The 27,680-nt window shown below is 41.4% G+C and overlaps 1 protein-coding gene across 2 annotated transcripts in view; it reads left to right on the forward strand.

The window, feature by feature from the left end:
• ZNF292 (zinc finger protein 292) overlaps positions 1-27,680 on the forward strand; it is a 404,138-nt gene that overhangs the window by 236,717 nt on the left and 139,741 nt on the right. For both annotated transcript variants that reach the window (XM_053710508.1, XM_053710509.1), the window contains one exon: positions 2,765-2,967. In XM_053710508.1, coding sequence (XP_053566483.1) covers positions 2,765-2,967 — 203 coding nt within the window. The remainder of the gene's footprint in view (positions 1-2,764; positions 2,968-27,680) is intronic.

Consider the following 27,680-nt stretch of genomic DNA (forward strand, 5'->3'; position numbering starts at 1 on the left):
ATCTATATATATCTATATATATCTATATATATATATCTATATATATATATATATATATATATATATATATATATATCTATATATATATATATATATATCTATATATATATCTATATATATATATATATATCTATATATATATCTATATATATCTATATATATCTATATATATATATCTATATATATATATATATATATATCTATCTATCTATATATATATATATATATCTATCTATATATATATATATATATATATATATATCTATATATTATCTATCTATATATTATCTATCTATATATATATATATATATATATATATTCTATCACATAAATCTATCACATAAATCTATCACATACACACACGCACCACTCACTGGGCTTGAGAAAAGGTGCAGCAAGTGCTTTTTATTCATTGACGTTTCGGGGGAATACAGCCCTTCATCAGACCAACATGCATACAGTGAAAAGCAAACATTTAAACTGTATTAGGCCCTCCCCCTGTGCAAAATGCCAAACTGGTTGCCATGACAACCAACCAAGTTTATAGTAAACAAAATACCATATTCAAATAACATGTAAAGCAATAGTGTAACAATAATATATACAGTGCACATACATTGTCATGTACAAGTGGACAACGATACATTATGTCAGGACAAAAGTGTCAACAGAAGTGTCAAATTAGGGAAAGAAAAGAGAAAAAATGGCTCAATCTATCCCATAATAGTGACAATTTTAAAAGCTGATCAGAAGGAATTCACACACCTTATTTTATCCCTACTAAATAAAATTAACTTTAAATGTATGTATCTCGGTGTATAGAGATCTCTCTGTCTATCTTGGTGTATAGATATATAATCTCTCTGATTGTACCACACAACGTGTATATATGTCTGAGTTTTAGGATTCTCCAGCACTCTCAGCTGTTAAAGGGACAGTCAACACCAGAATTTTTGTTGTTTAAAAAGAAAGATAATCCATTTATTACCCATTCTCCAGTTTTGCATAACCAACAGTTATAATACACCTTTTTATCTCTGTAATTACCTCGTATCTAAGCTTCTGCTGACTGCCCCCTTGTTTAAGTTCTTTTGACAGACTTGAATTTTAGCCAATCAGTGCTCACTCCTAGGTTACTTCACGTGCATGAGCTCAATGTTATCTATATGAAACACATGAACTAATGCTCTCTAGTGGTCAAAATGAATTCAGATTAGGGGCAGTCTTTGAGGTCTAAGAAATTAGCATATGAACCTAGTTTAGCTTTCAACTAAGAATACCAAGATAACAAAGCAAAATTGGTGATAAAAGTAAATTGGGAAGTTGTTTAAAATGACATGCCCTATTTAAATCATGAGTTTTTTTTGGACTTGACTGTACCTTTAAGTTACAGCCGAGAGCTGTGGTTTCTGAGCTCACAGCATCTGCTTTAATATGGAACCATAACTCGATCAGTGCTTTGCTTCCATATGAAGGCAGATGTCATATATCATTAGACAGGGAGAAGGAGGGATTCAGGTATTTTATAGGTACTAGTTAAAGGGGGGGGGGTTAGAGATCTGTTTCGGGCTTAAAGGGGGATCTTACACTGTAGGAAAAAAATTCTGTAAAAAACAAACAAAACAAAAAAACTAATATTGGCAGACTGACTGGAATGCACAGAAATTTCGGCCGCAGAAACATTTTGGCCGAAAATGGCATCATTTTTTCCTGTGTTTTTTTTTTTTTCTTGGTAAAATTGTGTAGACTATTATTGTTTTAAGATATTTTTGTCCAATTTTAGTGTGTTACTTACAATAAAAGTGTGGGCTTTTTTTATTGGCTCTAATGCAAAAAAAAAAAAAACTAAAAAAAAATAGTTTGAAAAAATACATTTTCGGTATCAGTTTCGGTTTTCAGCCAAGTGAATCCTGGATTTTTGGATTTGGTTTTGGTCCAGAATTTTCATTTCGGTGCATCACTAGTTATGACCAGGAGGGGTTGAGGGAGGGAGAGAGCTGTTTGGTGCGCAGCTGGAAATAGCGGCATTCTTTTTACCAAAACGCTATGTATGTCTGCTATTTCTGAACAAAGGGGATCCCAGAGTAGCTTTTACAATCATTTGTGCCATGCTTGCACAAGCAGAACGTAAAATATTTCGGTGAGAAACAGTTTGTGAAAAAGTTAACAATTTTTATTTTATATGATCGCATTTGGCGGTGGAATGAAATATACCAAAATGGGCTTAGATTAATACCCTGGGTAGTGAAGGGGTTAATGTACGTTTTGTGAGTGTAACTGTCTGTGCTGCTACTGTTGGTACAGTTTGCAACGTGCTTTATTTTGCATGTTTGGTTCTATTCTGAATGTTATCCTGTTCTGAGCTCACTTTACTACCATTATTGGGGGTTGGGAGAAAAATTCTCTAGTATCCTCTTAAGCAATGGCTGTAGATCCTTTTTTTTTATGATTTTACGTATGTTCTCTAGAACAGGGTTGTATGTGGCTATAATATATACACACAAACAATGCCTTTTTTTTTCTTTTTTCTTCATTTATGTCTTTATTACACATTTTTGGATCTCACTCTTTGTCTGACATTGTCTGTACCTCCTTTCTCCACCAAGTGCAATGAAACACATGTGTTTAGTGCTCACTGATCACCTATAATATGGAAACATTTAGCGGTGGCTTTGGGTAGGTTGACTTAATTAAAATTCATAATCTTTTATACCTGAATGGAACTATTTTTAGTAAAGATTGTTTTTGATTTTCTCTTTTCAGTTGATGCATTTTTGATTTCTGAGGGTCCACTTTTGCTGGAGATGCGAATCAAGAGACTTCTAAAACTTCGCAAAGTGGCATCTGCAACGTTCCTAGCCAAATTGTGCTCAGATCACCAGGAAATATCTAAAAAAGGCAACTTCAAACAACTCTACCTTACATGTCTTTGTGCAGCCTCACCAAATATAAAGCTTGTAGAAGAAGTAAGTTCTTTCTAAAGTGTGGGGGAGAGGGCAGTCTTAACCCCTTAACGGCTGACATACCCTGTACATCAGCTGCTGGTTTTACCCTAAGGGGTTAAATAGTATAGTCTTGCTGCTGCCAGTGTGTCCTGCACTATAACCCCTTAAGGAATTCCAATATACAGAGTACGTCCGAGTTGTTAAATGAGCAATACACACAAAGTTGTATCCATCTGTATGAAAGTTAAACCTATTAAAAAGTATTTTACATGAAAAATATGTATTTCTTCTTCTATAAAGGTAAGGCGAGTCCACGGATTCATCCTTTACTTGTGGGATATTATCCTTCCTAACAGGAAGTGGCAAAGAGCAGCAGAGCTGTCTATATAGCTCCTCCCTTAGCTCCACCCCCCAGTCATTCTCTTTGCCTACTCTTAGTACTAGGAAGGGTAAAGTGAAAGAGGTGATAAAATATTAGTTTTCTATTTCTTCAAGCAAGAGTTTATTTTAAATGGTACCGGTGTGTACTATTTACTCTCAGGCAGCAGATGGATGAAGACTGCTGCCTGGAGGATGATGATCTTAGCATTTGTAACTAAGGTCTATTGCTGTTCCCACAGAGGCTAAGGAGTACAGGAAACTTCAGTGTGAGGAACGGTTTCATGCTATGCAGCAGTGAGGTATGTTCAGTCATTTTTTTCTGGAGAGACTGTGTATTTCAGAAAGGCTGACATTATACCCAGGAGGGTAAGGGTAAGCAGTAAATAGCTAAAAAAAGGGCATTACTTAGCTTGCATATGGGGCCAATTACAAATATATTGTGTCTACATACAAAATTTTGAAAAATTTGGTTCATGTTTAGGCTGTTTTGCAGAACGTGTACTGTATACTTTTTTTTTTTTTTCTCTTAAAGGCGCAGTACCATTTTTTAAGATGATTTTTTTCACTAAAAGTGTTTTCATGCTTGTTTGTAGTCATTACTAGCCTGTGCAACATGTCTGACATTGAGGAAAGTCAATGTTCAATATGTTTAGAAGCCATTGTGGAACCTCCACTTAGAATGTGTCCCTCATGCACTGAAAGGTCAATAAATTGTAAAGAACATATTTTAGCTACTAAAAGTATGTCGCAGGATGATTCTCAGTCAGAAGAGAATCAGGTTTTGCTATCTAATTCTCCCCAAGTGTCACAACCATTAACGCCCGCACAAGTGACGCCAAGTACTTCTAGTGTGTCTAATTCTTTCACCCTGCAAGATATGGCCACAGTTATGAATACTTCCCTTACAGAGGTTTTATCTAAGCGGCCTGGGTTGCAGGGGAAGCGCAATAGGTCTGGTGTGAGAACAAACGCTGAGCCCTCTGATGCTTTCTTAGCCATATCCGATGTACCCTCACAATGTTCTGAAGTGAGGGATTTGCTGGCTGAGGGAGAGATTTCTGATTCAGGAAATATGTTCCCTCAGACAGACTCAGATATGACGGCTTTTAAATTTAAACTAGAACACCTCCGCTTATTGCTCAGGGAGGTTTTAGCGACTCTGGGTGATTGTGACCCTATTGTAGTTCCAGAGAAATTGTGTAAAATGGACAAATTCCTAGAGGTTCCTGCCTACACTGATGTTTTTCCGGTCCCTAAGAGGATTTCGGAAATTGTTACTAAAGAGTGGGATAGACCAGGTATTCTGTTCGCTCCCCCTCCTACTTTTAAGAAAATGTTTCCCATATCTGATGCCGTGCGGGACTCGTGGCAGACGGTCCTTAAGGTGGAGGGAGCTATTTATACCCTGGCTAAGCGTACAACTATACCTATCGAGGACAGTTGTGTTTTCAAAGATCCTTTGGATAAAAAATTAGAGGGTCTTCTGAAGAAAATATTTGTTTACCGAGGTTTTCTTCTCCAACCTATAGCTTGCATTGTTCCTGTAACTACTGCAGCCTCCTTTTGGTGCAAGGCTCTGGAAGAGGCTCTTCAGGTTGAGACCCCATTAGATGATATTCTGGATAGAATTAGGGCTCTCAAGCTAGCTAATTCTTTCATTACAGATGCCACTTTTCAATTGGCTAAATTAGCGGCGAAGAATTCATGTTTCTCCAACATTGGTGTGTCCGGTCCACGGCGTCATCCTTACTTGTGGGAATATCTCTTCCCCAACAGGAAATGGCAAAGAGTCCCAATAAAGCTGGCCATATAGTCCCTCCTAGGCTCCGCCCACCCCAGTCATTCTCTTTGCCGTTGCACAGGCAACATCTCCACGGAGATGGTTAAGAGTTTTTTGGTGTTTAAATGTAGTTTTTTATTCTTCTATCAAGTGTTTGTTATTTTAAAATAGTGCTGGTATGTACTATTTACTCTGAAACAGAAAAGGATGAAGATTTCTGTTTGTGAGAGGAAGATGATTTTAGCAGACAGTAACTAAAATCGATTGCTGTTTCCACATAGGACTGTTGAGATGAAGTAACTTCAGTTGGGGGAAACAGTTAGCAGACTTTTCTGCTTAAGGTATGACTAGCCATATTTCTAACAAGACCATGTAATGCTGGAAGGCTGTCATTTCCCCTCATGGGGACCGGTAAGCCATTTTCTTAGTCAAGCAAACAGAATATGGGCTATAAAACTGGTAGACACTTTTATGGGCTAAATTGATTGCTTTATTTGGGCATTTTTTACATGTTTATGCTGATAATTCCCATTTATAAACTTGGAACGTTTTTTAACGGCAGGCACTATGTTAGACACCTTTTCCAGTCAGGGAGGGCCTTCCCAGTTGTAGGCTGAGCCTCATTTTCGCGCCATTACTGCGCAGTTGTTTTTTGAGAGCAAGACATGCAGATGCATGTGTGAGGATCTGAAAGTAGCTGGAAAAGTTTCTAGAAGGCGTCACTTGGTATCGTATTCCCCTCTGGGCTTGGTTAGGTCACAGCAAAGGCTATAGCTGGGACTGTATAGGGGTTAAATTTGTAAACGGCTCCGGTTCCGTTATTTTAAGGGTTAAAGCTATGAAATTTGGTGTGCAATACTCTTAATGCTTTAAGACACTGTGGTGAAATTTTGGTAATTTTTGAACAATTCCTTCATACTTTTTCACATATTCAGTAATAAAGTGTTTTCTGTTTAAAATTTAAAGAGACAGTAACGGTTTTGTTTTAAAACATTTTTTTGTGCTTTATTGACAAGTTTAAGCCTGTTTAACATGTCTGTGCCTTCGGATAAGCTATGTTCTATATGTATGAAAGCCAATGTGTCTCCCCATTTAAATTTGTGTGATAATTGTGCCATAGCGTCCAAACTAAGTAAGGACAGTACTGCCACAGATAATGAAATTGCCCAAGATGATTCCTCAGATGAGGGGAGTAAACGTGATACTACATCATCTCCTACTGTGTCTACACCAGTTTTGCCCACACGAGAGGCCCCTAGTACATCTAGCGCGCCAATGCTTATTACCATGCAACAATTGACGGCTGTAATGGATAACTCCATAGCAAATATTTTATCCAAAATGCCTACATATCAGAGAAAGCGCGATTGCTCTGTTTTAAACACTGAAGAGCAGGAGGGCGCTGATGATAATTGTTCTGTCATACCCTCACACCAATCTGAAGTGGCCATGAGGGAGGTTTTGTCAGATGGGGAAATTTCAGATTCAGGAAAAATTTCTCAACAAACTGAACCTGATGTGACATTTAAATTTAAATTAGAACATCTCCGCGCACTGCTTAAAGAGGTGTTATCTACTCTGGATGATTGTGACAACTTGGTCATTCCAGAGAAATTATGCAAGATGGACAAGTTCCTAGAGGTTCCGGTGCACCCCAACGCTTTTCCTATACCCAAGCGGGTGGCGGACATAGTGAATAAGGAGTGGGAAAAGCCCGGCATACCTTTTGTTCCCCCCCCTATATTTAAGAAATGATTTCCTATGGTCGACCCCAGAAAGAACTTATGGCAGACAGTCCCTAAGGTCGAGGGGGCAGTTTCTACTCTAAACAAGCGCACTACTATTCCTATCGAGGATAGTTGTGCTTTCAAAGATCCTATGGATAAAAAATTGGAAGGTTTGCTTAAAAAGATTTTTGTACAGCAAGGTTACCTTCTACAACCCATTTCGTGCATTGTTCCTGTCACTACAGCAGCGTGGTTCTGGTTCGAGGAACTAGAAAAGTCGCTCAGTAGAGAGACTCCATATGAGGAGGTTATGGACAGAGTTCACGCACTTAAGTTGGCTAACTCTTTTATTTTAGATGCCACTTTGCAATTAGCTAGATTAGCGGCGAAAAATTCAGGGTTTGCAATCGTGGCGCGCAGAGCGCTTTGGCTAAAGTCTTGGTCAGCGGATGTGTCATCCAAGACAAAATTGCTTAACATCCCTTTCAAAGGTAAAACTCTATTTGGACCAGAATTGAAAGAGATTATCTCAGACATCACTGGGGGAAAGGGCCACGCCCTTCCACAAGATAGGCCTTTCAAGGCCAAGAATAAGTAATTTTCGTTCCTTTCGCAATTTCAGGAACGGACCGGCCTCTAATTCTGCATCCTCTAAGCAAGAGGGTAATGCCTCACAACCCAAACCAGCCTGGAAACCGATGCAAGGCTGGAACAAGGGTAAGCAGGCCAAGAAGCCTGCTGCTGCTAACAAAACAGCATGAAGGAGTAGCCCCCGATCCGGGACCGGATCTAGTAGGGGGCAGACTCTCTCTCTTTGCTCAGGCTTGGGCAAGAGATGTTCAGGATCCCTGGGCACTAGAAATAGTTTCTCAGGGTTATCTTCTGGAATTCAGGGAACTACCCCCAAGGGGAAGGTTCCACATGTCTCACTTATCCTTAAACCAAATAAAGAGACAGGCGTTCTTACATTGTGTAGAAGACCTGTTAAAGATGGGAGTGATACACCCAGTTCCAATAAAGGAACAAGGAATGGGATTTTATTCAAATCTGTTCGTAGTTCCCAAAAAAGAGGGAACTTTCAGACCAATTTTGGATTTGAAGATCCTAAACAAATTTCTCAGGGTACCATCGTTCAAGATGGAAACCATTCGAACGATTCTACCCACTATCCAGGAAGGTCAATTTATGACTACCGTGGATCTAAAGGATGCGTACCTACATATTCCTATCCACAAAGAACATCATCAGTTCCTAAGGTTCGCCTTTCTGGACAAACATTACCAGTTTGTGGCCCTCCCATTCGGGTTAGCCACTGCTCCAAGGATTTTCACAAAAGTACTAGGGTCCCTTCTAGCGGTTCTAAGACCGAGGGGCATTGCAGTAGTACCTTACTTGGACGACATTCTAATACAAGCGTCGTCCCTGTCAAAAGCAAAGGCTCATACAGACATCACAGAGCGCCTCCTAAAAGGCTAAAACACTAGTAGTGACAAGATTATTTAAATAAAAAATATATTGAAATTCTATAGGGGTATATAAAATATTTTATAAGCTACTTATAGCTAAAATATACAAACAAGATACAAAAGTGGATCCACTTAAAATTAACAATAAAATATGCATATATCTATATAAAAACAATACAGTTTTGGTTAAAAACCACAACAATATACAATCTTAATCACAAAATAAATAACAATAAAACAGCTGTTGATGGTTGGATAAAAAATAAATATAAAAACATCAATTTACTGAGTAGGTGTCCATAAATATGTAGGTCCCAAACTTTAAATTCTTCCCAGAGAGTGAATGTCCAATATGAAGATTCTATTTTAAAACAGTTATCCTTATATATCCCTCGATAAACGGTGAAATGATGAACTGTGTAAAAAAGAAAAAACGTAGTGGTTTTCAAATCAAATTTCAAAAATTATTGTGAATATCCAAAAAATCCTGAAAAGATGAAGTGGGCGTGAATAGTCAAAAATGTGTGTACACAAAAATGAAAAAAGAAAAAGGAAAAAATGTAAAAAAAATAATCCAAATGAATATTTAGGATGTGTTAAAGTGAATAACACACTTTTCTCCAACATAGGTGTGTCCGGTCCACGGCGTCATCCTTACTTGTGGGATATTCTCTTCCCCAACAGGAAATGGCAAAGAGCCCAGCAAAGCTGGTCACATGATCCCTCCTAGGCTCCGCCTACCCCAGTCATTCTCTTTGCCGTTGTACAGGCAACATCTCCACGGAGATGGCTTAGAGTTTTTTAACTGTAGTTTTTATTATTCAATCAAGAGTTTGTTATTTTGAAATAGTGCTGGTATGTACTATTTACTCAGAAACAGAAAAGTGATGAAGAATTCTGTTTGTATGAGGAAAATGATTTTAGCAACCGTCACTAAAATCCATGGCTGTTCCACACAGGACTGTTGAGAGCAATTAACTTCAGTTGGGGGAACAGTGAGCAGTCTCTTGCTGCTTGAGGTATGACACATTCTAACAAGACGATGTAATGCTGGAAGCTGTCATTTTCCCTATGGGATCCGGTAAGCCATGTTTATTACGATCGTAAATAAGGGCTTCACAAGGGCTTATTAAGACTGTAGACTAGGAGGGATCATGTGACCAGCTTTGCTGGGCTCTTTGCCATTTCCTGTTGGGGAAGAGAATATCCCACAAGTAAGGATGACGCCGTGGACCGGACACACCGTTGGAGAAAGTAATTTATCAGGTAAACATAAATTCTGTTATAAAGTGACCCTTATGTGAATACAAGATGTGAAGAGATGCTCCTAAAAAGTTATTCCTGTGTGTAAACGATGAAAAAATACAGAAATGGATCCTATGTCTCAGGGATCAATTCATTCAAAGATATACCTGTAATAAAACAAATATAACATAGTGCAAAACTGCTATTCAAACTTAGTCAGTAATTGAAAAGAAGCTTACCATATACTAAGTTTGAATAGCAGTTTTGCACTATGTTATATTTGTTTTATTACAGGTATATCTTTGAATGAATTGATCCCTGAGACATAGGATCCATTTCTGTATTTTTTCATCGTTTACACACAGGAATAACTTTTTAGGAGCATCTCTTCACATCTTGTATTCACATAAGGGTCACTTTATAAGTGTGTTATTCACTTTAACACATCCTAAATATTCATTTGGATTATTTTTTTTACATTTTTTCTTTTTTCATTTTTGTGTACACACATTTTTGACTATTCACGCCCACTTCATCACATCATCTTTTCAGGATTTTTTGGATATTCACAATAATTTTTGAAATTTGATTTGAAAACCACTACGTTTTTCTTTTTTACACACTTCATCATTTCACCGTTTATCGAGGGATATATAAGGATAACTGTTTTAAAATAGAATCTTCATATTGGACATTCACTCTCTGGAAAGAATTTAAAGTTTTGGACCTACATATTTATGGACACCTACTCAGTAAATTGATGTTTTTATATTTATTTTTTATCCAACCATCAACAGCTGTTTTATTGTTATTTATTTTGTGATTAAGATTGTATATTGTTGTGGTTTTTAACCACAATTGTATTGTTTTTTATATAGATATATGCATATTTTATTGTTAATTTTAAGTGGATCCACTTTTGTATCTTGTTTGTATATTTTAGCTATAAGTAGCTTATAAAATATTTTGTATACCCCTATAGAAATTCAATATATTTTTTATTTAAATAATCTTGTCACTACTAGTGTCTTAGCCTTTTAGGAGGCGCTCTGTTTATTTATTTTTAGCACTACATTCACCTTTTTGGGGGAGCTGGTACCCACAATACTAGGAGCTACAGACACAAGGTTGAGCGCTGTCAGATTTTAACAGATTGCTCATACAGACATCGTTCTGGCCTTTCTCAGATCACACGGATGGAAGGTGAACATAGAAAAAAGTTCTCTGTCTCCGTCAACAAGAGTTCCCTTCTTGGGAACAATAATAGATTCCTTAGAAATGAGGATTTTTCTGACAGAGGTCAGAAAGTCAAAACTTCTAAGCACTTGTCAAGTTCTTCATTCTGTTCCACGTCCTTCCATAGCGCAGTGCATGGAAGTAGTAGGGTTGATGGTTGCAGCAATGGACATAGTTCCTTTTGCACAAATTCATCTAAGACCATTACAACTGTGCATGCTCAAACAGTGGAATGGGGACTATACAGACTTGTCTCCAATGATTCAAGTAGATCAGAAGACCAGAGATTCACTCCGTTGGTGGCTGACCCTGGACCATCTATCCCAGGGAATGAGCTTCCGCAGACCAGAGTGGGTCATTGTCACGCCCGACGCCAGTCTAGTGGGCTGGGGCGCGGTCTGGGAATCCCTGAAAGCTCAGGGACTATGGTCTCGGGAAGAGTCTCTTCTCCCGATAAACATTCTGGAACTAAGAGCGATCTTCAATGCTCTCAGGGCTTGGCCTCAGCTAGCAAAGGCCAGATTCATAAGATTCCAATCAGACAACATGACGACCGTTGCGTATATCAATCATCAGGGGGGAACAAGGAGTTCCCTGGCGATGAAAGAAGTGACCAAAATAATTCAATGGGCGGAGGATCACTCCTGCCACCTATCTGCGATCCACATCCCAGGTGTGGAAAACTGGGAAGTGGATTATCTGAGTCGTCAGACATTCCATCCGGGGGAGTGGGAACTCCACCCGGAGATCTTTGCCCAACTAACTCAATTATGGGGCATTCCAGACATGGATCTGATGGCGTCTCGTCAGAACTTCAGGGTTCCTTGCTACGGGTCCAGATCCAGGGATCCCAAGGCGACTCTAGTAGATGCACTAGTAGCACCTTGGACCTTCAACCTAGCTTATGTATTTCCACCGTTTCCTCTCATTCCCAGGCTGGTAGCCAGGATCAAACAGGAGAGGGCCTCGGTGATCTTGATAGCTCCTGCGTGGCCATGCAGACCTGGTGAATATGTCATCGGTTCCACCATGGAAGCTACCTTTGAGATAGGACCTTCTTGTTCAGGGTCCATTCGAACATCCAAATCTGGTCTCCCTCCAGCTGACGGCTTGGAGATTGAACGCTTGATTCTATCAAAGCGTGGGTTTTCAGATTCTGTGATAGATACTCTGGTTCAGGCCAGAAAACCGGTAACTAGAAAGATTTACTATAAAATATGGAAAAGATATATTTGTTGGTGTGAATCCAAAGGATTCCCATGGAATAAGATAAAAATTCCTAAGATTCTCTCCTTTCTACAAGAAGGTTTGGAGAAAGGATTATCTGCAAGTTCTCTAAAGGGACAGATCTCTGCTTTATCTGTCTTACTACACAAAAGACTGGCAGCTGTGCCAGATGTTCAAGCATTTGTTCAGGCTCTGGTTAGGATCAAGCCTGTTTACAGACCTTTGACTCCTCCCTGGAGTCTAAATCTAGTTCTTTCAGTTCTTCAAGGGGTTCCGTTTGAACCTTTTACATTCCATAGATATTAAGTTACTATCTTGGAAAGTTTTGTTTTTGGTTGCTATTTCTTCTGCTAGAAGAGTTTCAGAGTTATCTGCTCTGCAGTGTTCTCCGCCCTATCTGGTGTTCCATGCAGATAAGGTGGTTTTGCGTACTAAGCCTGGTTTTCTTCCAAAGGTTGTTTCTAACAAGAATATTAACCAGGAGATAGTTGTACCTTCTTTATGTCCGAATCCAGTTTCAAAGAAGGAACGTTTGTTACACAATTTGGACGTAGTCCGTGCTCTAAAATTCTATTTAGAGGCTACAAAAGATTTCAGACAAACATCATCTTTGTTGTCTATTCTGGTAAAAGGAGAGGTCAAAAAGCGACTTCTACCTCTTTCCTTTTGGCTTAAAAGCATCATCCGATTGGCTTATGAGACTGCCGGACGGCAGCCTCCTGAAAGAATCACAGCTCACTCCACTAGGGCTGTGGCTTCCACATGGGCCTTCAAGAACGAGGCTTCTGTTGACCAGATATGTAAGGCAGCGACTTGGTCTTCACTGCACACTTTTGCCAAATTTTACAAATTTGATACTTTTGCTTCTTTGGAGGCTATTTTTGGGAGAGAGGTTTTGCAAGCCGTGGTGCCTTCCGTTTAGGTAACCTGATTTGCTCCCTCCCTTCATCCGTGTCCTAAAGCTTTGGTATTGGTTCCCACAAGTAAGGATGACGCCGTGGACCGGACATACCAATGTTGGAGAAAACCGAATTTATGCTTACCTGATAAATTACTTTCTCCAACGGTGTGTCCGGTCCACGGCCCGCCCTGGTTTTTTAATCAGGTCTGATGAATTGTTTTCTCTAACTACAGTCACCACGGTACCATATGGTTTCTCCTATATTTTTCCTCCTGTCCGTCGGTCGAATGACTGGGGTGGGCGGAGCCTAGGAGGGACTATATGGCCAGCTTTGCTGGGACTCTTTGCCATTTCCTGTTGGGGAAGAGATATTCCCACAAGTAAGGATGACGCCGTAGACCGGACACACCGTTGGAGAAAGTAATTTATCAGGTAAGCATAAATTCTGTTTTTGCCATTTTAGCTCGTAGAGCGTTATGGCTTAAGTCCTGGTCTGCTGATGTGTCATCAAAAGCTAAGCTTTTAGCCATCCCTTTCAAGGGTAAGACCCTATTCCAGCCTGAACTGAAAGAGATCATTTCAGACATCACTGGAGGGAAAGGCCATGCCCTTCTTCAGGATAAGACGAATAATATGAGGACCAAACAAAATAATTTTCGTTCCTTTCGGAACTTCAAAGGTGGTCCCTCTATCTCTTCCCCTGCCGCAAAGCCAGATGAGAATTTCGCTCAATCCAAGTAAGTCTGGAGACCTAACCAGACTTGGAATAAGGGTAAACAGTCCAAGAAGCCCACCGCTGCCACCAAGACAGCATGAAGGGGTAGCCCCCGATCCGGGGCCGGATCTAGTAGGGGGAAGACTTTCTCTCTTCGCTCAGGCTTGGGCAAGAGAAATAGTAACCCAGGAGTATCTTCTAGATTTCAAAGATTCTCCCCCAAGGGGGAGATTCCATCTTTCTCAATTGTCTGTAAACCAGACAAAAAGAGAGGCGTTCTTATGCTGTGTAGAAGACCTATATACTATGGGTGTAATCTGCCCAGTTCCGAAAACAGAGCAGGGGCAAGGGTTCTACTCCAATCTGTTTGTGGTTCCCAAAAAAGAGGGAACCTTCAGACCTTTTTTGGATCTCAAGATCCTAAACAAGTTCCTCAGAGTCCTATCCTTCAAGATGGAGACCATTCTGACTATTTTGCCAATGATCCAGGAGGGTCAATATATGACCACCGTGGACTTAAAGGATGCGTATCTACACATTCCTATCCACAAAGATCCTCACCAGTTCCTCAGGTTCATCATCTTTGTTGTCTATTCTGGTAAAAGGAGAGGTCAAAAAGCGACTTCTACCTCTTTCCTTTTGGCTTAAAAGCATCATCCGATTGGCTTATGAGACTGCCGGACGGCAGCCTCCTGAAAGAATCACAGCTCACTCCACTAGGGCTGTGGCTTCCACATGGGCCTTCAAGAACGAGGCTTCTGTTGACCAGATATGTAAGGCAGCGACTTGGTCTTCACTGCACACTTTTGCCAAATTTTACAAATTTGATACTTTTGCTTCTTTGGAGGCTATTTTTGGGAGAGAGGTTTTGCAAGCCGTGGTGCCTTCCGTTTAGGTAACCTGATTTGCTCCCTCCCTTCATCCGTGTCCTAAAGCTTTGGTATTGGTTCCCACAAGTAAGGATGACGCCGTGGACCGGACATACCAATGTTGGAGAAAACCGAATTTATGCTTACCTGATAAATTACTTTCTCCAACGGTGTGTCCGGTCCACGGCCCGCCCTGGTTTTTTAATCAGGTCTGATGAATTGTTTTCTCTAACTACAGTCACCACGGTACCATATGGTTTCTCCTATATTTTTCCTCCTGTCCGTCGGTCGAATGACTGGGGTGGGCGGAGCCTAGGAGGGACTATATGGCCAGCTTTGCTGGGACTCTTTGCCATTTCCTGTTGGGGAAGAGATATTCCCACAAGTAAGGATGACGCCGTAGACCGGACACACCGTTGGAGAAAGTAATTTATCAGGTAAGCATAAATTCTGTTTTTGCCATTTTAGCTCGTAGAGCGTTATGGCTTAAGTCCTGGTCTGCTGATGTGTCATCAAAAGCTAAGCTTTTAGCCATCCCTTTCAAGGGTAAGACCCTATTCCAGCCTGAACTGAAAGAGATCATTTCAGACATCACTGGAGGGAAAGGCCATGCCCTTCTTCAGGATAAGACGAATAATATGAGGACCAAACAAAATAATTTTCGTTCCTTTCGGAACTTCAAAGGTGGTCCCTCTATCTCTTCCCCTGCCGCAAAGCCAGATGAGAATTTCGCTCAATCCAAGTAAGTCTGGAGACCTAACCAGACTTGGAATAAGGGTAAACAGTCCAAGAAGCCCACCGCTGCCACCAAGACAGCATGAAGGGGTAGCCCCCGATCCGGGGCCGGATCTAGTAGGGGGAAGACTTTCTCTCTTCGCTCAGGCTTGGGCAAGAGAAATAGTAACCCAGGAGTATCTTCTAGATTTCAAAGATTCTCCCCCAAGGGGGAGATTCCATCTTTCTCAATTGTCTGTAAACCAGACAAAAAGAGAGGCGTTCTTATGCTGTGTAGAAGACCTATATACTATGGGTGTAATCTGCCCAGTTCCGAAAACAGAGCAGGGGCAAGGGTTCTACTCCAATCTGTTTGTGGTTCCCAAAAAAGAGGGAACCTTCAGACCTTTTTTGGATCTCAAGATCCTAAACAAGTTCCTCAGAGTCCTATCCTTCAAGATGGAGACCATTCTGACTATTTTGCCAATGATCCAGGAGGGTCAATATATGACCACCGTGGACTTAAAGGATGCGTATCTACACATTCCTATCCACAAAGATCCTCACCAGTTCCTCAGGTTCGCCTTTCTGGTCAAGCATTACCAGTTTGTGGCTCTTCCCTTCGGGTTGGCCACAGCTCCCAGAATTTTCACAAAGGTGCTAGGGTCCCTTCTGGCAGTTCTAAGGCCGCGGGGCATAGCTGTGGCGCCTTATCTGGACAATATCTTAATCCAGGCATCGACTTACCAACTAGCCAAGTCTCACACGGACATCTTGTTGGCTTTTCTAAGATCTCACGGGTGGAAGGTGAACATAAAGAAGAGTTCACTTATCCCTCTCACAAGAGTTCCTTTCCTGGGAACTCTGATAGATTCGGTAGACATGAAAATTTTTCTGACGGAGGTCAAGAAATCAAAAATTTTATCCATCTGCCGAGCTCTTCATTCCATTCCTCGCCCGTCAGTGGCTCAGTGTATGGAGGTAATCGGCCTAATGGTAGCGGCAATGGTCATAGTTCCGTTTGCTCGCTTGCATCTCAGACCACTGCAACTTTGCATGCTCAAACAGTGGAATGGGGATTATGCAGATTTATCTCCTCACATAAATCTGGACCAAGAGACCAGAGACTCTCTTTGGTGGTTGTCACAGGATCATCTGTCCAAAGGAATGTGTTTCCGCAGGCCAGCGTGGGTCATAGTGTTGACGGACGCCAGCCTATTGGGCTTGAGTGCAGTCTGGAATTCCTTGAAAGCACAGGGATTGTGGACTCAGGAGGAGGCTCTCCTCCCGATAAATATTCTAGAACTGAGAGCGATATTCAACACGCTTCAGGCGTGGCCTCAGCTGGCGTCGGCCAGATTCATAAGATTCCAGTCGGACAATATCACGACTGTAGCATATATCAATCAGGGGGAACAAAGAGTTCTCTAGCGATGATGGAGGTTACCAAAATAATTCAATGGGCAGAGAACTCACTCTTGCCATTTATCAGCAATCTATATCCCAGGAGTGGAGAACTTGGAAGCGAATTTTCTAAGTCGTCAGACTTTTCATCCAGGGGAGTGGGAACTCCATCCGGAGGTGTTAGCACAATTGATTCAGCAATGGGGCACACCAGAATTGGATCTGATGGCGTCTCGTCAGAATGCCAAACTTCCTTGATACGGGTCAAGGGATCCTCAGGCAGTACTGATAGATGCTCTAGCAGTACCCTGGTCGTTCAACCTGGCTTATTTGTTTCCACCATTTCCTCTCCTTCCTCGTTTGATTGCCAGAATCAAAGAGGAGAGAGCTTTGGTGATTTTGATAGCATCTGCGTGGCCACGCAGGACTTGGTATGCAGACCTTGTGGACATGTCATCTCTTCCACCATGGACTCTGCCACTGAGACAGGACCTTCTGATTCAAGGTCCGTTCCAGCATCCAAATCTAGTTTCTCTGCGACTGACTGCTTGGAGATTGAACGCTTGATCTTATACAAGCGGGGTTTTTCTGAGTCGGTCATAGATACCTTGATTCAGGCTCGAAAGCCTGTCACCAGGAAAATTTATCATAAGATATGCCGTAAATATCTATATTGGTGCAAATCCAAAGGCTACTCATAGAGCAAGATCAGGATTCCTAGGATTTTGTCCTTTCTCCAAGAAGGATTGGAGAAGGGGCTATCAGCTAGTTCCTTAAAGGGACAGATATCTGCTTTATCAATTCTACTGCACAAACGTCTGGCAGATGTTCCAGACGTTCAGTCGTTCTGTCAGGCTTTAGTTAGAATCAAGCCTGTGTTTAAACCTGTTGCTCCGCCATGGAGTTTGAATTTAGTTCTCAAGGTTCTTCAAGGGGTTCTGTTTGAACCTATGCATTCCATAGATATTAAGCTTCTTCTTGGAAAGTTCTGTTTTTAGTTGCTATCTCTTCGGCTCGAAGAGTTTCTGAACTATCTGCATTGCAATGCGACTCGCCTTATCTTGTTTTGCATGCTGATAAGGTGGTTGTGCGTACCAAACCTGGATTCCTTCCTAAGGTTGTTACTAATAAGAATATTAATCAGGAAATTGTTGTTCCTTCTCTGTGTCCTAATCCTTCCTCTAAGAAGGAGCGTCTTGCACAACTTGGACGTGGTTCGTGCTTTAAAGTTTTACTTGCAAGCGACCAAAGATTTCCGTCAAACATCTTCTTTGTTGTCTATTCTGGAAAACGTAGAGGTCAAAAAGCTACGGCTACCTCTCTTGCCTTTTGGCTGAAAAGCATCATCCGTTTGGCATACGAGACTGCTGGACAGCAGCCTCCTGAAAGACTTACAGCTCACTCTACTAGAGCGGTGGCTTCCACATGGGCTTTTAAAAATGATGCTTCTGTTGAACAGATTTGTAAGGCTGCGACTTGGTCTTCGCTTCATACCTTTTCCAAATTTTACAAATTTGATACTTTTTCGGAGGCTATTTTTGGGAGAAAAGTTCTTCAAGCAGTGGTGCCTTCTGTACCCATCTGTCTTGTCCCTCCCGTTCATCCGTGTCCTGTAGCTTTGGTATTGTATCCCACAAGTAAAGGATGAATCCGTGGACTCGTCTTACCTTTATAGAAGAAAACTAAATTTATGCTTACCTGATAAATTAATTTCTTCTATGGTAAGACGAGTCCACGGCCCGCCCTGTCATTTTAAGACAGATTATATTTTTTTTAATTTAAACTCAGTCACCTCTGCACCTTGTAGTTTCTCCTTTTTTTTCCTGTACCTTCGGTCGAATGACTGGGGGGTGGAGCTAAGGGAGGAGCTATATAGACAGCTCTGCTGTGGTGCTCTTTGCCACTTCCTGTTAGGAAGGATAATATCCCACAAGTAAAGGATGAATCCGTGGACTCGTCTTACAATAGACTAATTTATCAGGTAAGCATAAATTTAGTTTTCTTTCCATAAGGCAGGCAGAGTTCACAATTTCATTTCTTACTGTTGGGGAAATACAACACCTGGCCACCAGGAGGAGTCAGACACCCCAGATAAAGGTTTAACTATCCCTCCCACTTCCCCTATCCTCCCAGTCATTCTTTGCCTTTCGTCACTCGAGGAGGTGGCAGAAGATTCGGATAATACTGTAATTAGTAAGTTCCCTTAAAGAGAGGACTGGAGTTTTAAGTAATCGTTTAAACCTCTCAGTGAGTATTGCTGATAGTTAGTCTCGATGGTTTCACAGAAAAAGTTTCCCTGCATCTCCAGACTGTTAGCTAACTCATGAGCATTCTGTGTTGACGAGTTTCAATGCTTGCTTTTAATCACTTAGGTCTCTGTCAGAGCATCGCTACAAGGCTGTCACACTTGAGAGGCTGTATCTGCTCCACAGCATGGATACTAGAGGTTAAGTCCGCTTTATTGTTATAGCAGGGACACAGTGTGACTCGTCTATAGCTCAATAGGATCAAGGGTTAATATCTCCTTTAGGGAGATTATTGAGAACAGTTATTGGGATTTTTGTGTTATGCATTAGGTTTGAGGTCATAAGACTGCTTTTGGCTTTGAAACAGACAGGTTTCACTTTCGTTTTTGAGTGTTGAGCAGCTCATATTAGCTTTGCACTCTTTTGCATAGCAGGGGAAGTCCTGTCTTGCGCACCACGTGATCGAGTGTGGCCTCTTTCACTTCCTTGCGATCCTGCTGCAGACAGAGGAGAGTGTTTCACTGCTCTTTTGTCTGTGTCTAGGAGGTGGTGAGTGCCCCAGCCATTGGGATTGTAAAGGTGCCTGTTTTATATTAAAAACGCTTGTTTTTTGTAACTTTTTTTTTTTATTATTCCATCTGTGGAGTTGCGTACCAAAGCTATGGAGGACTCTGATACTACATTAGAGGGTTCACTCCTTCTGTAATGAATAATATTGTGAGGAGGCTGTGGTTTGCCTGCCTGCTCAATTTTGTTCCAATTGTGTAAGCATTGTTTTTAAAGCCTAAGAAGGGAGCTAAGTCTGCCAATACTCATAGCGCAATTAGTCCCTCTGAGCCATCAACCTCTCAGGATTCTATGACCCGAGAAATTTTCTACCCTGTCTACTCAAACCGCTTCACATGCAGTTCCCCATGGCACAGCTATTTCTCCATCTGGAGGGGGCCTTTTTCCTGCGGACTTTACCGCGCAGCTACAGTCGGTGGTGTCTGCGGCCCTGAGTGCCCTACCTGTCTCTAGGAAACGTAAGAAAAAGGTTAAACATGGTTCTCCCGAGTTAGTTATCTAAATTCCTGTCGGATCTAGCCTGTATGTCTCTGCTATCAGAGGATGAGTTAACCTCTGTAGCGTCAGGGTGAAGTTTCTGAGTCTGAAGACGTCTGTTACAAAGTCTCCTCCGACAGAGGAACCCTCCTTTAGATTCAAAATTAAACATCTGCATGTTTTACTAAAGGAGGTCCTGTCTACGCTAGAGGTTCCAGAGGCTAAGCTACCTGAGGAACCTAAGATCCCTAAGTTAGACAGAGTCTACAAAGACAGAAAGGTCCCACAGACTTTTCCTGTACCAGTTCGTATGGCGAACATTATTAGTAACGAATGGGAAAGAATTGGAACTTCCTTTTTTCCCTTGGCAACTTTTAAGATATTGTTCCCGGTCCTTGACTCTCAAATAGAATTATGTGGTTCCATCTCTAAGGTGGATGGCACCATTTTGACGCTAGCTAAACATACTACTATCCCCCTTGAGAATAGTTTGTCCTTTAGAGAGCCCTATGGACAAGAAGTTGGAAACTTTCCTGAGGAGAATGTTCCAACACACACAGGTTTCTTATTCCAACCGGCGGCAGCAGTAGTTGTGGTGGCTGGAGCAGAGAATTAAAGGGACACTCAAGTCAAAATTAAACTTTAATTTTTCAGATAGAGCATGCAATTTTAAACAACTTTCCAATTTACTTCCATTAACAAATGGTGCAGTCTTTATATTTAAACTTTTTGAGTCACCACGACGAAGATGTCACAGAATAAGTGTGTATACGTTTGTGATTGGCTGATGGCTGTCACATGGTACAGGGGGAGTGGAAATAGACATAACTTTTAGAACTGTCAGAAAAAAATTCTACTCATTTGAAGTTAAGACTAAGTGCTATTGCATCGACTTGTTCTCTTGCATTTGTTGATTATGCAAATCTACTGTGTTGACTGGTCCTTTAAGGCATTAAGAATGGCGAATTCCTTCATCTGTGATACGAATATGCAAATTAAACGTCTGAACGTAAGGTTTTGCGGTTCTAGCCTGCCGGGCGCTCTGGTTGAAATCTTGATCTGCAGATATGACTTATAAATCCAGGTTACTTTCTCTTCCCTTCAAGGGATCGGATCGAGTAGGGGGCAGATTGCTGCTTGGTTTCATGATGTTTAGGACCCTTGGGTTCTGGTGGTCGTATCTCAGGGATATCAGATAAGATTCAAGTCTCATCCGCCCAGATTCCTTTTCTCCAGACTGTCTACAAGACCAGAGAAGAGGACTGCCTTTTTAGGTTGCATATGGGATCTAGTCTCTCTAGGAGTAATTGTCCCGTTACCTGCATCAGAAAGAGGTCTGGAGATTTTTTCAAACCTCTTCATGGTTCCCAAAAAAGAGGGAATTTTTTTGTCCAATTCTGGATTTAAAGTGTCTTAACAAATTTCAAAGCGTCCAATCCTTCAAGATGGAGACAATAAGATCAATTCTTCCCCTGATTCAGGAAGGACCGTTTATGACTACCATAGACCTGAAGGATGCATACCTTCACGTTCTGATACACAAGGAACATTTTCAATTCCTAAGGTTTGCATTTCTTGATCAACACTTCCAGTTCATAGCACTTCCTTTTGGCTTAATTACTGCTCCAAGAACTTTTAATAAGGTTCTGGGAGCTCTCCTAGCAGTTGCCAGAACATGAGGTATCGCAGTAGCATCTTACCTGGAGGATATCTTGGTACAGGTTCCATCTTTTAGTCTAGCAACGGAGCATGCAGAAACCATGAAGATCAGAGAAGTTGAAAGCTAACATCAGCTTGCCTTGTCCTCCAGGCCTCCCTAAGTCATTCAGTTGCCCAGTGTATGGAGGTGATTGGCCTCATGGTGTCCTGTATGGAAGGCACAGGGTCTGTGGAATCAGGATTAGTCCACGTTACCGATCAATATTTTGGAACTTCGGGCAATCTTCAATGCCATGAAGACTTGGCCTCTTCTGGGTTTGTCCCAGTTTATCAGATTCCTATCTATATGCGATCTACATTCCGGGTGTGGACAGCTGGGAAGCAGACTTCCTCAGCAGGTAATCTTTTCACCCGGGGGAATGGTCTCTCCACCCGAGGTATTTCCAGGGGGGTGCTGGAGATAGACCTCATGGTCTCCCGTCTAAATGCCATACTACCCAGGTACGGGTTGAGATCAAGGGACCCTCAAGCAGAACTAATAGATGCTCTAGTCGTTCCCTGAAGGTTCAGACTCATATCTGGTGCCTCCATTACCTCTTCTCCCCCCTGTGGTGGCTCGGGTCAAACGGGAGCAAGCATCAGTGATTCTAATTGCTCCATCCTGGCCGCAGCGGATCTGATGGGGATGTCCTTATCTCCTCCATGGAGGTTACCCTGTTGCAGAGACCTGCTACTACAGGGTCCCTTCCTACATCAAAATCTATATTCTCTGAGGCTGACTGTGTGGAGATTGAAAGCTTAGTCTTAGCCAAGAGAGGTTTCTCTGAGAGTGTTATTGACACTTTGATTCAAGCTCGTAAGCCAATTACTCGACTCATCTACCATAAGGTGTGGCGGACTTATCTGCACTGGTGTGAAGAGCGTGGTTTTTCTTGGCATAAGGTTAAGGTTGCCAGAATTATATCTTTTCTCCAGGATGTACGGGTGACGGGTCTATCTGCTAGTTCCCTGAAAGGACAGATATCGGCCCTGTCAGTATTGCTGCACAAGAGATTAGCTGAGCTTCTGGATGTGCAGTCCTTTGTTAAGGCCCTGACTAGGATCAGACCTGCGTTTAGAAGGGTGGCTCTGCCTTGCAGTCTCAACCTTGTTCTTCGTGTGTTGCAGCAGGCTCCGTTTGAGCCAACGCATAATGTTGACATAAAATTGATATCCTGGAAGGTTCTGTATCTGTTGGCTATTGCCTATGCTTGCAGAGTCTCTGAAATTTCTGCCATGCAATGTGACACCCCCCCACCACCACCTTGTTTTTCACGCCGATAATTCGGTTTTCCGTACTAAGTTCCTTCCTAAGGTGATGTCAGATCGTAACACTGATCAGGTGGTGTACTCACTTTTGTTGCCAACGGTTTAGACATTAATGGCTGTGAGAGTTATTTTTAGGGGACAGCACATTTTACACTTATACAGACTGTACACTTATTACTTTACATTGTAGCAAAATGTCATTTCTTCAGTGTTGTCACATGAAAAGATATAATAAAATATTTAAAAAATGTGAGGGGTGTACTCACTTTTGTGAGATGCTATAAATGATTATTTGCGCTTGAGGACCAAATTGTTTTTACTAGACATTTCTGTTCCTCATGTTTAGAATAAAACTTGAAAAAAAAATAAAGATATTCTTGTTTGTCTATGCAATACTGTGCTGCATGTTTAGCCAGAGCTATTAAAGGGACATTATACACTCATTTTTTCTTTGCATAAATGTTTTGTAGATCTATTTATATAGCCCATAAAGTTTTTTTTTTAAATAAATGTATAGTTTTGCTTATTTTTAAATAACATTGCTCTGATTTTCATACTCCTAACCAAGCCCCAAAGTTTTATGTGAATACTGTCGACTACCTTCTCCAGCTTGCTCCTGATTGTGTAAAGGGCCTTTTCATATGCAAAAGAAGGGGGAGGGGTGTGTGTGTGTCTTATTTGCCACTTGCAGTGGGCTTTCCAGCTACCTTTTCAACAGAGCTAAACTGACAGCTTCTAAGTAAGTTTTTAAACAGTTTTATACTGGATTTTTATATCAGTATCTGTGCATCGTATTCTTTATAGTAGTGTCTTTTACATGCAGTTATCTGAAAATGAGTGTATACTGTCCCTTTAAATGTACAGATAGGTTGTTGCCATCTGAGCCTAATGTCTCCCAGGATGATGCTGCTCAGGCAATGCCACAGCTTTCTCCCCAAGCCTTTATGGCGTCGCATACAGTGTCCAGCCTCCTGGAGGAGTTTATTTGCCTGCAGAAATTGCTGCTCAGGTATCCTCCTTGGTATGTGCGGCATTATCTGCTTTTCCTATGTTAAAGGGGGAAATATAAGAGGAATATAAGAGATTCAGATAAGGTTTCTGTCCTACCTACTGCTACTGCCCTTCCTCATAAGTCTGATGAGGAGGATATATTGGTAGCCTTTAAGGGTGAAACCTCAGATTCAGACAGTATAATTCCTTCATCTGATGCTGAAGTAGTATCCTTCAGATCTAAGCTTGAACACCTTCATGTATTGTTAAGAGGTTTTGGCTACTTTGTTCGGGACTGATGGTTGTTTCCATGAACATCTTTCCCTTTGCTCGATTCCATTTGGGAGCTCTGCAATTTTGCATGCTCAGACAGTGGAATGGGCACCATTTGGATCTGTCTCATTGGATAGATCTAGACCAGTTGTCAAGAGGAGTCTATTCTCCCCATGAACATCTTGGAGTTGAGAGCAATTATCTCGGTTGTCCTTAGCCCGGTTTATTCGGCTCCAGTCGGACTACTTCATCTCAGTGGCTTACATCGTCCACCAGGGAGTAACTCAGAGTTCCTTAGCCATGAAGGAGGTGGCTCGGATTATTTAGTGGGCAGAAGCTCACTATTGTCTGTCCGTAATCCACATTCCAGGAGTGGACACTGGGAAGCGGATTTCCTGAGCAGACAGGCATTTCATCTCGGAGAGAGATCTCTTCAACCGAAGGTGTTCTCCAGGTTAACCCTTGAATGGTGGGTACTGGAGTTGAATCTGATGGCGTCTCGGCAGAACGCCAAGATTCCAAGGTACAGTTCAGGGTTAAGAGACCAGCAGGTCGCCCTGATAGATGCTCTAGCGGTTCCTTGGGATTTCAGTCAAGCATATCTGTTTCCTCTGTTTGCTCTCCTTCCATTAATGACTGCTCTTATCATACAGAAGAGGGCATTGGTAATTTCATAGCTCTGGCATGGTGTAGGATCTGTTATGCAGACCTAGTGGTGATGTCATCACTTCCACCTTGGAGATTGCCTCTGAGGAAGGACCTTTTAACTCTGGGTCCATTCCTTCCTCCAAATCTAGTTTCTCTGAAGCTAACTGCTTGAAGATTGAACGCTTAGTTCTGTCTAAACATGGTTTTTCTGAGTCGGTCATTGAGATCATGATTCAGGCTGGCAAGCCTGTTATTAGGATTTACCATAGGGTATGGCGTAAATACCTGTATTGGTGTGAATCCATGGGCTACTCTTGGAGTAGGGTCAGGATTTCTAGGTTTTTGTCTTTTCTCCAGGAATGTCTGGAGAAGGGATTGTCAGTCGGTTCTCTGAAGGGTCAGATTTCTGCATAACCTATTGTTACACAAGTGTCTGGCGGATGTGCCAGATGTTCAATCTTTTGTCAGGCCCTGGTCAGAATCAGGCCTGTGTTTAAGTCTGTTGCTCCTCCTTGGAACCTTATACTTGTTCTTAAAGTTTTGCAGCAGGCTCTGTTTAAACCATTGCTTTCCATAGATATTAAGTTATTATCTTGGAAGGTTTTTGTTTCTTATTTCTATCTCCTCTGCTCAGTGAGCTTCGGAACTCTCAGCTTTGCAGTATGATTCACATTATCTTATTTTTCATGCTAAGGCGGTTCTTAGTTCTAAGTTGGGTTTTCTTCCTAAAGTGGTTTCAGTTAGGAATGTTAATCAGGACATTGTTGTTCTCCATGTCCTAATCCTCCTCCTCATAAGGAACGTTTTTTGCACAACTGAGATGTGCGTGCTTAAAATTTTATCTAAGGCGACTAAGAATTTTCGCCAGTCCTCTGCCCTGTTTGTTGCTCTGGAAAGCGTATAGGTCAGAAAGCTACTGCTTTCTTTCTGGTTGAGAATTACAGCTCATTCCATGAGGGCCGTTTCCTTTTCTTGGACTTTCTAAAATGAAGCTTCTATGGAAAAGTTTTGCAAGGCTACAACTTGTTCCTCTCTGCATACTTTTTCCAAATTTGATTCTTTTGTCTCGGCTAAGGCTTCTTTTGGGAGAAAGGTTCTTCAAGCGGTGGTGCCTTCTGTTTAGGTCTGTTATCCCTCCCTTGTCATCTGTGTCCTCTAGATTGGGTATTGGTTCCCACTAGTAATTGATGATGTCGTGGACTCTCCATATCTTAAGATAGAAAACAAAATTTATGCTTAACTGATAAATGTATTTCTCTTGTAAGATGTATCGAGTCCACGGATTCATCCTTACTTGTGGGATATTCTCCTCCCCTACAGGAAGTGGCAGAGAGAGCACCCACAGCAGAGCTGTCTATATAGCTCCCCCCTTAGCTCCACCCCCCAGTCATTATCTCTGCCTGCTTAACTGCTAGGAAGGGCAAGATGAGTGTGGTGACAACATTTGTTAGTTTTTTATTTTCTCAAGCAAAAGTTTGTTATTTTAAATGGTACCGGTGTGTACTATTTACTCTCTGGCAGAAAAGGGATGAAGATTTCTGCAAGGAGAATTATGATCTTAGCACTTTGTAACTAAGATCCTTCTGTTCTCACAAGGGCTGAAGAGTACAGGAAAACTTCAGTTCGGGGAACGGTTTGCAGGCTAAACTGCATATGAGGTATGTTCAGTCTATATTTTTCTAGACAGACTGTGTTAATTCTAGAAAAGGCTGGCAATATCCCCATGTGGGAAGGGTAAGCTGTATTCAGACACTTGGATAGGAATTTCAGCTTGTGGAAGGGCTCATTAGTTACTGGTGACACCGTTTAAACAAAAACTTGTTTTTGTTTTTTTTTTAATTTTATTCAGTGAATGATGCAATTATAACTTTTTTTTAAAGGGGTCTTTGTGGCTTGTTTTTGGGATTTTTAACCCACATGGTTAATTAAGAGACATCGAGTGAGGTGGGAGGGGCCTATTTTCGCGCCTCAGTTGCGCAGTTTCTTTTCCTCAGAGACATCTAACTGCTTCTCCTGAGGTTCCTGCTGTGTTTGAGGGCTGTAAAAAAAGTTTTTCCACCACAAATCGTTCTGAATGGCAGGTAGGAGCCACAGCAGAGCTGAAAGTCTTTTTTTACCGGTTTTGACGTTTTTTTCAATCCGGTTTTGCCATTAAGGGGTTAATTGTTTATTTGCATAGCTGTGCAAAGTCACAAAGTCTTTATGATGCTACTGTAAAAAATTCGTTAAGTTTACTGCTTTTTTACACTGTTTTGCAGAATTTGTGCAACTTTTTTTTCTCTTAAAGGCACAGTGCTGTTTTAATTTTAAGTGTTATTTACTTTGATTACAGTGTTTTCCAAGCTTGTTTGTTACATTACTAGCCTTTTTAGCATGTCTGACACCAAGGAAAATCCTTGTTCAATATGTTTGGAAGCCATTGTGGAACCCCCTCTTAGAATGTGTCCCAATTGTACTGATATGTCTATAAACTATAAAGAACATATATTAGCACTTAAAAATAGAGCAATAGATGATTCTCAGTCAGAAGTAAATGAGGGTTCGCCATCTAGCTCTCCCCAAGTGTCACAACCAGTAACGCCCGCTCAAGTGACGCCAAGTATCTTTAGTGCGTCAAATTCTTTTTCTTTACAGGATATAGCCACAGTTATGAATACAACCCTCACAGAGGTTTTATCTAAACTGCCTGGTTTACAAGGAAAGCGGGACAGCTCTGGGTTTAGGAAAAATGCTGAGCCGTCTGACGCTTTAGTAGTTGTATCTGATATGCCCTCACAATGCTCTGAAGTAGGAGTGAGGGATTTATTATCTGAGGGAGAAATTTCTGATTCAGGAAAGACGCTTCCTCAGACAGATTCTGATATGACGGCCTTTAATTTTAAGCTTGAACACCTCAGGGAG

The sequence above is a fragment of the Bombina bombina genome, chromosome 4 (genome assembly GCF_027579735.1).
Source record: "Bombina bombina isolate aBomBom1 chromosome 4, aBomBom1.pri, whole genome shotgun sequence".
In the NCBI taxonomy this organism is placed as follows: domain Eukaryota; kingdom Metazoa; phylum Chordata; class Amphibia; order Anura; family Bombinatoridae; genus Bombina; species Bombina bombina.